General features: G+C 35.9%; 1 protein-coding gene and 1 long non-coding RNA gene across 4 annotated transcripts; one reads left to right on the forward strand and one right to left on the reverse strand.

The window, feature by feature from the left end:
* The first annotated feature begins 788 nt into the window (after positions 1-788).
* Positions 789-9381, forward strand: LOC107904144 (uncharacterized). 3 transcript variants are annotated; one of them, XR_005913465.1, is made up of 5 exons: positions 801-1436; positions 1520-1653; positions 7929-8028; positions 8221-8298; positions 9155-9381. It is a non-coding gene; the product is annotated as an uncharacterized lncRNA (long non-coding RNA). The 3 variants fall into 3 exon arrangements; XR_005913464.1 differs by having other exon boundaries at positions 805-1436; positions 7939-8028; XR_001686137.2 differs by having other exon boundaries at positions 789-1436; positions 1520-8028.
* A 1035-nt stretch (positions 9382-10416) lies between these two features.
* LOC107904145 (nematode resistance protein-like HSPRO2) lies at positions 10417-12276 on the reverse strand. Its single transcript, XM_041092899.1, has one exon. It carries the CDS (start codon positions 11995-11997, stop codon positions 10564-10566), a length of 1434 nt encoding a protein of 477 aa, XP_040948833.1. The 5' UTR covers positions 11998-12276; the 3' UTR covers positions 10417-10563.
* Between the last annotated feature and the right edge of the window lie 298 nt (positions 12277-12574).

The raw sequence follows: 12574 nt of genomic DNA on the forward strand, positions 1-12574 counted from the left end.
AAGGGACGGAAAAATAAAAAGATGAAAAATATAATTTTTCTTTCATAGATGTGCTTGGTAAGAAAGATGGAAAAAATTTTCTTTCCTCCCATTACTTGGTAGACTTGAAAAATGAAATGAAAGAAAATAAAACATTTAAAAGTTACATTATTTTGAATTAACATACATATCTCTTTTATTTTTTTTCTTCTCTCAAAATTTCAATTTGGAAGGATTGAATTTTATACATTTGGATGGAAAATGATTATCACATCTATTTTCTTTCCTCTCATTTTTCTTTCCATTTTTTTCACTCCCTCCTCTCATCCCTACACTTTTCCACCCAACTAAGTACACCTTAAAATTTTTATTTTAAATTATTTCACATAAGATTTTGCATGTCATCTAATGGTTAAATTATCAGTTTCAATAATAGACGGGTCTGGTTGATTTAACCTCAATAGTTTGAGGATGTAATTAGAATGTTTAGAAGTTTGAGGACCAATTTAGAATGAGAGTCATAGGTTGGGGATGTCTAGTGCAATTAACTTGGATTCAAATGAATTATTTTAAAATTTAGTTAAAATTGAGCTTAATGCACATTTTAGTCCCTAAAATATATTGTATTTCTCACTTCAATCCTTAAAGAATTTTTGACCTACTTTAGTCCCTAGCATTATTAGAAGTTCTTAATTCAGTCTTTTGTACATTAAAAACTAATGGATATTCAAATATTTCAAGACAACAGGTGCGCATGTTAATAGTTTATATATCCACTACACTTTTTTTGAGCAAAACATACCGTTTAGATTAATAAAGGGCCTGAAAAACAAACTAAAAGATCCCAACACTATCCAGGAGAAACCCAAAAAAACATAAAGGTTTAAAAAACATGAAACAACAAAGGCAAATAGAGCAAAACAAAAAATCTAGAAGCTTCAAAACCAGACCCTTGCAGAAAACTCAAACCCTAAATGGTAAACAGACCTTCCAATGATTTTGGTGAACGAAAAAACAAGCTGGAAGGGGATTGAGGTACCTCTTCAATATTTCAAAAATAGCCCCAACCCACAAAATAGTGCACAAAATCCAAGTTATTATGATGGTTGTTGAAATCGACGGTCTGCATCTGCCAACTCTTTAGCTTCCATCGATGCATCCTCAACCCAGAAGCGGTCCTCAAACGTCATCAAGCCCTTCTTCGCCAATGCATGTGCAACAGAATTACATTTGCGTGTAGTAAAATTGAATTAACAACCAGAGAAAGACCCTGCCAAGACATTTGTATCCTAAGTAACCAATCTTGTTTCTGAATAGTCCCCGCTTGGAAATGTTAGGTTCTTAATTATGAGTTTTGAGTCACTCTCCAAAATAATCTGTGAAAAACCCATATCGTATGCAAACTATAATCCATGGAGCGCTGTTATTACTTCTGCCACTGTAGTTGTAGTGACCAGGTTATGAACTCAAAACCCAGAGCCCACAATGAGCCCTTCTTCATTTTTTATAACAAATCCTGATGTGGCCAACTGTTTTGCAGCCAAGAAACCAGTGTCAACATTCATTTTTACTCAGTTCGATGGAGGAGGGTTCCAGTGGATCATCTCACGCGGTCCTAAATGTTGCAGATTATCTGTTAAGTCCCAATATTCACGGCCATACCCTCTAATGAAGGTAATAACCACATCCACACTCTGCTTTTTCTTATCATGAAACAATTTGTTTCGGGCAAAGCAAAGAGCCCAGATAGTAATAACAGTTTCCTCTTTTTTACCACTAGCAATATTTTTGAAAACCCAATATAACCACTCAATAAAACTAGACTCTGCAATTAAAACTAGCCACTGATAATTGAGCTCCGACCATACTTCTTTTGCAAAGAAACAATCACAAGCAACATGAATGTTTGATTCACTAACATCACGACACCGGAGACAACAATTCCCCAAACAGATTCGCCAAAAATGTAAATTTTGGAATGTTGGGATGTAATTTCGCACAAACTTCTAAACCAAAATTTTTATCTTCGCTGGGCAATTGAGACCCCAAATCTGCTTATATAAATATCTCTCCATGTTAGAAGAGTTTGAATGCTCCAACAGTAATTTGTAACCCCTATGAACCAAATAAATACCAGATTTCTCCCCAGACCAAACTAACTTATCAGGTTGATAACAGAGTGGAATGGGAATACGGCCAATTTTCTTCACTTCATCATCAGAGAAAATTCCAGCTATAAGAGCACGATTCCAACTGTTTGAGCCAGGCAGTCTCAAGTTACTAACCCAAGTCAACCCCCCAACTAGATTAGTAACAATCCTCTCTTGATGAGGCCCTGGAAGCCAATAATCATTCCAAATTGAGACAGATTGACCCGAACCAATCCTTCATTGAAGACCTGATTCAAGCAGAGCTTTAGAACTCCAAATGCTCCGCAAAATGAGAGATGGATTGGAGCCCAACAATGCCACTAGAAAATTTGAATCATGGTAATACTTAGCTCGAATAAGTCTTGTTGTTAGAGAAGTAGGATTTTCCTTTAACCTCTACCCTTGCTTAGCCAAAAGTGCGATATTAAACTTTGATAAATCTCAAAAGCCCATTCCCCCATCAATTTTTGAAGCACATAGGGATTTCCATGAGCACCAATGCATTTCATTCTTACCGGCTTTTTTCTGCCACCAAATCACTGCTTCTAAGTCTTTACAAAAGGAACTTGGTAAAAGGAAACAAGACATCGCATATAATAGGACTACTTGCAGCACTACTTTGATTAGAACTTCGTTACCCCCAATAGAAAGCATCATCGCACTCCAACTAGTAACCCTTTTACTTAATTTCTCCTTGAACGCTAACTTTTTGTTTCTGCTTACAATCGACAGTAACCCAAGGTATCTCTCGAGATTGTTGCTCAAATGAACTCTTAAAATTTGAAAAACATTCTTCCTTTTTCCCCAACTCACATTTGCACTGAAAAATGATCCCAATTTATCAAAACTTATTAGTTGTCTCAAACAATCGGAATAGTTTCTCAATAAATCTTTAAGAGCCATAGCCACTCAGTTGTAGCCTTTTCGAAAATCAGACTGTTATTCGCAAAAAGTAGATGAGTGATGAGTGGGGCATGTTGATTCATACGAACTCCCTTAAGTGCACCCCTCAAAGAGGCCAAATGGAGCAAAGTCGATAACCCCTTGCTGCATATGAGAAATAAGTAGGGGCTAAGTAGATCGCCTTATCTAAGCCCTTGAGATGGAAAAACCCTTTCGCTGATCTGCCCATTCAAAACCACTGAATAAGAAACTGATTCAACGCATCTAATTATCTTTTGAACCCAACCTTCAAAAAAACCTATTCTTTGAAGCATGATCACAAGAAAAGGTCATTCCACCCTATCATATGCTTTGCTCATGTCAAGCTTCAAAGCAAATGAGCCCAATTTCCCCCTCTTCTCTTTGACATCAAATGAAGAATTTCATAAGCAGCTAGTATATTATTAGAAATGAGTTTACCAGGCACAAATGCGCTTTGCGCTTCATCGATACAAAAGTGTAAAACTGATTGAAATCTATTAACTAGCATTTTTGCAACAATTTTGTATAAAATATTATAGAGGCTAATAGGCCGAAAGTGAGTCACTGAGCTAGGATTACTAACCTTAAGAATTAAAACAATACGTGTCTAATTTAACTCAGAAATATTGTGGTCACCATTAAACACTTCAATACAATAGCTCGCAATCTCATTGCCCACAATGTTCCAAAATATTTGATGAAACACCGCACCCAAATTATGTTCTCCCGACACCTTAAGTGGGCTCATATTTTTAAAAGCCAAGCACACTTCTTCATAAGAAAATTTCCTTACAAGATCATCATTCATAGATTTCGTAATATAATTATCAACTCCCTTAAGAATAGCATCAGCATTTGCAACTCCAGTTGACGAAAAAAGGGCCTTACAATAACTAGTGGTGTATGACAAAAAGCCTTCAATACAATCATAAACATTCCCATTAGAATGAACTAAATTATCCACATTATTCCTTCTTCTCCTTGCAGATGCTGCTTTATGGAAAAAGTTTTTGTTTCGATCACCATTTTTCAACCAGTTTGCTCTAGCTCTTTGTTCCTAATAAAACTCCTCTTTATCGGCCTCTAAACTTAAAGCTAATTTTGTATCAACAATGTCCCCCAAAAATTCATCAGAAGAAGTCAACTCATTTAATATTTGGAGCTACCTCTCAAGATCCTTTCTAGACATGGATCTTTTGCGTTTAACTCAAACAAACCACCTATCCAGCCCCTTCCCAACCTTATGAAGTCTCGTAATAAGGGTGCCCGAACTAGCTTCTCACAATTTCTTCACCTCTGTTTCACAAGAATCCTACGAAAGCCATGCCGCCTCAAAGCGAAAGTGATTAACTTTTGTGTTTAGACTTCCCACCTTCAAAATCAAAAGTAAAGGACAGTGATCCGAAATGAAGTGTGGTAGGTGAGACACTTTGTAATTTGGAAATAATGACCACCATTCATCATTAGCAACAGCCCGATCGAGCCATTCATGGATATTATTAGAAGTAGTGTGCCCCTTCCCCTAAGTGAACCACTATCCCATGTACCCAAGATCAGAAAGAACACAATCAGATAACATATCTCGAAACTTCCTCATTTGACTTTCGCGTCTAACTAAGCTACCCCATTTCTCTAACATGCAAGCTATTTCATTAAAATCCCCGATAACTACCCAATGGATTTGTGGACAATCATTGAGAGACTACAAAAGGTTCCAAAAAGCCTCTGTTTGATTTTCTTCCGGAGAAGCCAATACACCTCCAACTCAACCCCTCCAAATCTTCCTCAATCATAATATCAATATGTTGTCTAGAGTACGATCTAAGTGACACCTTGCAATCACTGTTCCAACCCATAGATAAACCTCACTTCTTACATCCGAGTCAACATCAATTCCATTAATGTAGCCACACTTAGCCCTGATCCTTTCCATTCTCCCTATAGTTTTGTTTCAATCAGAAAAACCACAGAGGGATTAAAGTCTCTTAGCATATGCCGGAGACGATGAACTATTCGAGGTCTCCACAAACCCCGAACATTCCAGCTAAAAAGCTTCATTGCTTCCAGTTGGCCTCATTATCAAAGCTTGTTGATCTTACTTGATTAGATACCTGCATCAGAATAGCCGAAACTTTAATTGAATCCTTATTAACAGAAACTCCCGAAGCAAATGAAAGGGTCCTAGGCCGATTTAGCCCATCCAAATTGCACATTGGGCTATTTTCTTCTTCACGAATTACCATTTCATCACCAAAACTACCATTAACTATGTTAACACTATGGCCTAGTCCGCTCCTAACTATAGGTCCAGTTAATATGGAAGTATCCGACTTTCCTTTTGAAGGGAGAGAGATTAGAAGAAGATCCTTTAGATACTCATTGACTTACAAATCCATCTTGCTGATCCTCCAGATTACTCCCGCCATTATTAATATTAGAATTGCCATAACTAGAGCCTTTTTTGCCACGATTCTCCACCAAGAACCTACTCTTCCATGCCACAATTCTTCTCGACTGAGCACCGAGTGAGATATACCACTTAAAATCACATTCCTGATTCGGATTAATTGCCCTTATAGGGAAAAAACTCTCACTATGCCCTAATTTTTTGCAAAGAAAACAAAAGAAAGTAAGTTCCTTATATTCAAAACAGATGTAGACAAACGTACAATTTGGGAGCAAAAGTTTCTTCTTTCTTTTCAAAGGGCTACCAACATCAAGCCGTACTCTCAACCTCATTATTCCTTTGTACGCTAATTGGACTGTCGAAGTATCATATTCAAGAAAAGTCCCAACAAAATTCCCCATTACTTCGCAACACCCTTAGACGTGAAACCATGAGGAATATCATTAACCAAAATCCAAAAATTCACTTCTGTTAGTTGCACAGTTAACGGATTCTCCCCTTGTACTAAATGATGAAGAACCAACAAATGAGAATTAAAATTCCACGGGTCATTCCTCTCCACTCGATCCGCATCAACTTCAAAATAAAATCGAAATAAAAATCGACAATTCTCAAGATCTGATATAGAAACTCCACCAATAGGGTGCTAAACATTGGCCAAAATAGATATCATCGCTTGAAAATGAACCACAATGGAGGTGAGGAACATTCCAACAAAACAATTCGCATAAGAAATTCCATTATCCACCGATTCAGCCCCTAACTGAATAAAATCCTCTTCCACCTCCTCTAGAGAAAGACTTGCCATATAGTCTTCCATTTGTGAAAAACTTCAGAGAAACACGTAGATTGTAGAAAAATCAAGAAAACAAAACTGTAGGCAAAATAAAATTAAACATGCTACCAGGAGCAGAACAAAACATGTTAAAAGACAGAGAGAAGTAGCGTGTCAAAAGACAGAGATATATCCACTACACTTTTAAAAACTTTTATTTGTGAATTAAAATATAGGTCTAGAGGCAAATAATTTGTCTTAAGATAGTAAAATATATTTGGAATAATTAAAATATTTTTAGATAATTATTTAATTGAAATACTATTATTTTTCATTATTTAAATAATTTACAAAAGAACTTATCCAAATTTATCACCTAAAAAGATCTACCAATTATATATTCTGATTGATTGAATTAGAAAGCAATTATCATATATGGTATCCTTACAAGATACAATGATCTCATGTTCAAGTTCTAGTTTATGTGATTTATAAAATTTTAAAGGCTTAAATAAAAATTGGCCCCTAAACTATAGTGTTTTTTCCCACTAAGGTACCTAATTTTTTTTTTGTTAGAAGTAGTATCTAAACTTTGATTTCGTTAACAATTTTGGTCCAGTCATTACTCTCTGTTAAAAAAAACTATTAATCAATCATATTGTGCCATGTGACATTTTAAAACAATAATAAGGACAAAATTAGTAAATAAATGAGGTAAAATATCATATAAGAAATAAGAAACTCGGAGGGATTTATGTTACAAATAACCCTTTTACTTATTTTCTAAATTAAAAACTCGACAAAGTCTTGTTTGTATATATATATAAAGGTTACGTTTTCTTTCACTACAGAAAAATCTTACTTTATAATATATATCTTGTAACATAAAATTGTAAGCATTAATAATTGTCGATTTTTAATACCAAAAGAAAATTTTTTAATCCATTTTAATTATCCTACATGTAATTCTTTTTAATTTTCATTTGTTAATATATAATTTAAGGAGATATGTTGAATTCTTAACCCTACTTTTGTAATTAACTTTTTTTCCTAACAATAATGCAAAAGGAGAAAATTTGAATCAAATGAATTTCAATACCATTATTATTTATTTCTAATTAAATATGTGGATGAATTATTTCATTTATGGTCGATCATGAGTTGTATGAGTTTATAGTAAGGTATCATCATATGTACTCTTCATATGGTTAATATAAATTTATTTATTTGAATGAGCAAAGAAATAAAGATTATCTTATCACCAATTAATATAATCAATTAAGAGATAAATAATAAATAAGAGAGTTAACCTTTGTAATTCATTCATTTAGAGAAATTATATCCTATGAGAACCCTTTCATTGGTACTATAAAAATAGATCACCTCCAAGTCACTCAACCTATGTTTACAACTTCATAAATCTATTTAAAATAAACCACCATAACTCAACAAGATTTTTACCTTCTCTTCCTATAAATAGATGGCACCAGTAGAGCTATTTACAAAATTTTTGAGAGATTGTTATTCTGCTAAAAAATAGAGAGAATTTATTCTCAACTTATAGACATATTTTTCAAAATAACAATTTTACCGGTTTCTGTTAAAGAAGAGAGAATTTTTGTTTTCACCATAAAAGGAAAACTTGTTCTAGTTCTATGTTTTTTATTCAATTGGTTTGAACTCACACTTGAAGCAATTCGTAGTACGAGAATAGCAAAGAAGATTGTTTGGTTGAAAGCCAGAAAACATCAAGTGTCTGCATATCCAAAAACACAAGTACGAATTCGGTTAAGGTATATTGCTATAAATATCACAAACTGTGTCGATTTTTAAAATTTTAATTTTTCGCTGTGCAAGAAAACCGTTTTTAAACTGAGTTTTTTCTAACAATATTTAGGAATTGTTTGCATGTCTATAGATTCTTGTTATTTCATAAAGTTTTGGTTCTTTTTTATGATTAAATAAGTCGTTTTATTTTCTTTTAGCCAAAGAAATGAGAGAAGGTCTCAGTACCAAAGGGAAGGAACGTGTAGAGTAAATAAAGCTCTAAATAAAGAAATCTGGTGAGTTCCTTTGAACCTTGAGTCTAATATCTGCGTTATTTCGTTTAACCTTTATCATTGTACACCAGGTAAGTGGTTTTGTCCTTTGGCTCTGATGCTCGTGTCTAAGGAAATGCATTTAAAAAGTCAGTGCATGCAAAGGTATAAACGGTTAAACAAACTCAAAAACTTGGTATATACATGATGTAAATACTCCTTCCTTGGTGCACAAGCTTTGTATCCAGACTGGTGCAAGGAGGTATCAGAGGGATGTTATGTATGATGAGTAAAATAAACATAGGATAATATGTTTTGCGTCCGTTATGACACTCTGGTGCAAACCATGACTAGTGAAAACCCGACCTTACAGGGGAACACAAGTGTGTGTTCAAAAACAAGGAAGAATGTTAGGGGGTACGGAGGTGATGAATAGTAAATAACTCTGATGAGCGGTATGAAGATATAGGAAAATGGTTCCTCGAAACTAGGATTAAAAGCTAGCTCAAAGAAGGGAGTATGTAGGAAAATAGGTGTATGTGTGTAAAATAAGCAATGCACATTGCATGAAATGTAAACAATAAGCTTGACAGTTAAAAAGGGGTAGTCTGCATAAGTGGCATATACATGGAGCAATTGTGTCTATGTTTGCCACAGTTAAAAAACAATTAGTGTCTACCAGTAGGATAAGTTTGATCACGGTAGTATCCACCAGCAAATACATCAGATTAGAAAGAGTTCTGTATCCACCAAAAATGGCATGCTATTACGTTAGTTCGAGTTTAACCTCTTTAAGTCTGATGGTGTTTTTAAGGGATCCATTTTTTGGGAACTCACTAAGTTCTTTCAAACTTACCTAGTTTCTTCTTCTTACTTTCAGGTTGTTAGATGAATGTGGTGATAGTAAGGGGACAATTAGACTAGCGACCCATTTGTGAGCCTTTTTGATTTTCTTTTAGTGACATGTAATTGTTGGGGGTATTAAGACAATTGTTAGATGCCGCTATTTAAAAGTCATTGAACTGCATTTTGAAAATGATATTTTGTACTTGTGAATGTTTATCGGTGGCCTTTTTGGCGTATTATTAATTATGGTTTATGGCATTATCATATTAAATTGAGTTGAATTTTAAACTTTAGCTTAAGCGGTAACTCGAAAGGAAGTTCCGTGCGAACCATTGGATATGTTTCTAAGTTGTCGTCAAATGGCGTGGTACCATTTTAATTTCGTTTTCAATTATATAAATTCAAATTTAAGGAACACCGCTCTAGTAAATGGGTACCCCACCAATTCCGAAAGTTGGTCTTAAAAAGAAAAGTTTAGTGATTTCAACGGTTGACTCGTGGTGTTCCATACCCAATTTTGACGACCAGGTCAGCGTAGGATGTTACAAAAAAGTTCTACAAGTTTAAGCTACTAGCATGAAATGAATAAGGGATTTAACAACCTTGAATTTACGAAGGAAAGTTAGTGAGCAAATAGTTGGGATAAGGCACCTCCCCGAGCAATCTTCGATAGGGAACATAAGGTTTATAAATTCCTGTCACATGTCAGAAATGAAGGCACGTATACCTTTTGACTCCAAAACTTTGTCTTACATTAATTTTTCTTATAATATTAGCGACTTTAAGTATTGAAGGGTGTTCTAAAGGTCAAAGTCTGGCGCCTTATAACTGATTTCTCCTTTTATAAATCGCTTATAGTTGACTAACAAAATTGAGATCAACAAACCATTTCTTACATCACCTTCAAAATCAATCAAGTAATGATTTCTTTGCACATCAAATTTACTTAAATAAAGACTAAAAAAGTCTACTCTTAGAAAATACATATTTGATACAAGTGCAATTCAAGGAAAAAAGAAATTTAAGATTGAAGTTTTGTAAGCGTTTGAGAAATTTATTTTAAAATATTCGTAACTAATCTTTAAAAAGAAAATTGACTGGAGGGGGGAAGGGGGGAGGCTATTAACTTAATATATAGAAATAGTATTGCAATAGTTAGATTTAACACCTTATAAACCTAAAAGTATTTCAAATTGTATAATCAAAATTTTATATCATCTCTATTTTTAGTTTCCTTTGCAATTAAATTTCATAAAATTTAAATAGATATTATTCTATAAGAAAGATTAACAAATATATAGTAATTGGATAGAGTTTTATAAATAATGAATTTGTATTTTACAAGAATAAGTATACAAAAAAGAATAAATATAAAAACAATAATCGACTAGAAAGATTTTCCAATCTGTGTATTTATCTTTAGTTTCTAATCAAAATGAGTCATCACTTCTTCCATCGAGTCAACCCAGATCCACCGAGTTCATGATTCCAAAACTCGCCCAAATAAGTCTTAGCCGCATCCAAACTAGGGAAATAAGTAGGCTCTAAGAATACCTGGCTCAACGAATCGACCGAGCCGGAGCCGGCCACGACTCGGTTCCCTTTCGCTTCTAAACTCCCCATAACCACCACCAACACCTGCTTATAACCGTAAAAGAACCGTTTTAAAGCTCCTTCGATGGCTTGCAAAGCTTGTACGAGGAAGACCTTATTGCCCTCCTGCTTCTCTGAGTACAATCTCATCGCAGCTTCTTGGATCCTGGGTCCGCCTTTAGGATCCACCTCCACACCCAATATAAACGGAACCTTGTGTTTCAACTCCTTGGACATTTTCGTAATTTCAACCAAGCCTTTCGACCTGAAACAAAACGCTTCCGTTTCATTGACCGGTTTTATCAGTAGCTGACTTTTGAGGTGAAGGAAATCGTCGGGATCCATTAAGAGGTGGAGATCTTCAATTTCCGCTAGAAGCTTCCAGATCCTTTCCATCAAATAACAATCGCTCGCGGCGGTTTCGAAGATTTCAGCGTCAATCCTCGAAGCGATGCGTTTCAGTACTTGTTTCGCCGTTTGGATCCACGATTCCAGGATCTGATGCGTCGTGAAAAGCGTTGCGTTCTCGTGGTTCTCGATGCAGTGGTCGTACGGGCTCCTTTTCAGCGCGTGGAGGTCGTTTGGCTTGCAAACGGAGTCGTAGTCGAGGCTCGGTTTGCCGGACAAGTTCGGCTCTCCTAAACCTAGAGTGTACGGACAACGCCTCATCTCGCACTCAATGGTGTAAAGGATTTTCTGCGCGGCATCTTCAGATTTCTGCCACGTGGCGAGTCGAGGCAACAAGCTGTCTTTGCTGGTTCGGCTGACCACCGTTGTTTCTCCATGAAGCTTCCAGACCTCGGCGGAGCTGCTCTCGCGAGCTAGTACTCCGTTCGAAGAAGTTAGATCGAAGATTGGCGCCGTGCCAGCGGCCGTTTTGTCCTCGTTTTCGTCCTCGCAAAGCATGGCGATGAGTTCGATCTGACTCGTGGTGAGTGACTCGAGTCGACGCTTCCATTCGCGACGGTTCGAATACGATCTAGGATCAGACAAAACAATCGAAATAAACCTGAATGTGATCTCGAGAGCATGCAAAGCTGGCTTCAAAACGCGCTCGTTTTGCCAAGCTGGAAACTCCTTTGTCTCCCAGAACTTCCTCAACTCCGGTAGCCGGAGATAATAATCGTAAGCGGAGGAAGCCGAAGCTGAAGTCGAAAGTGGAGATGAAATATTGGAGAAGCGAAACGGCGTAGGAATCGAAACCTGAAGCTTATTAGAAAGTTTTGGGGATTTGTTTGGGATATCGGAAGAGACCATCTTCGCTTTCCAATCTAAATCAACCATTTTCTGGAAACGAATGAGAAAAAAGAAAATGGATTGTAATTTTATTTTCCTTCAGTTTTGGTATTTTAGATTCACTAGACGGATATGGTGTGTATAAATAGGGCGGGCGTTTGGGGTAATAGGAAAATGGCGTGTGGAAACGTCGAGGTTTTTGAAAATGATTTCTTTTCTTTGCGGGAAAAAAAAAAAAAATGAACCTTATCCAAAAATTCAGACCGAAGTTTGGCCTTGTTGGAATGGGTTGTGGTAAAAGTGGGAGAGAACAGTTTCAAGTTGGACTTGGGTCGTTTCTAATGTCCCGCTGAGAGCGTTTCTTCTTAGCTGATCCACTCACCTCATACCGCCACTAATTCACCAAATTCATTTTATAATTTTAAAATACGCATTTTGGACGTCAACTAACCAAATAGTCTGTTTCTTTTTACATATTGAAATATTCCTTCATACATTAACTCGTCCAAAGGATGCCAAATTAACATTCAAACATAGAGAAGAGTCAACTGGTAAATGAAGAAATGAATTGGCAGTGTCGTTGCTGATGTTTGACTATCACAAAGAAACAGAGAGACAGACTAGC

The sequence above is a fragment of the Gossypium hirsutum genome, chromosome D05, assembly GCF_007990345.1.
Source record: "Gossypium hirsutum isolate 1008001.06 chromosome D05, Gossypium_hirsutum_v2.1, whole genome shotgun sequence".
Lineage (NCBI taxonomy): Eukaryota > Viridiplantae > Streptophyta > Magnoliopsida > Malvales > Malvaceae > Gossypium > Gossypium hirsutum.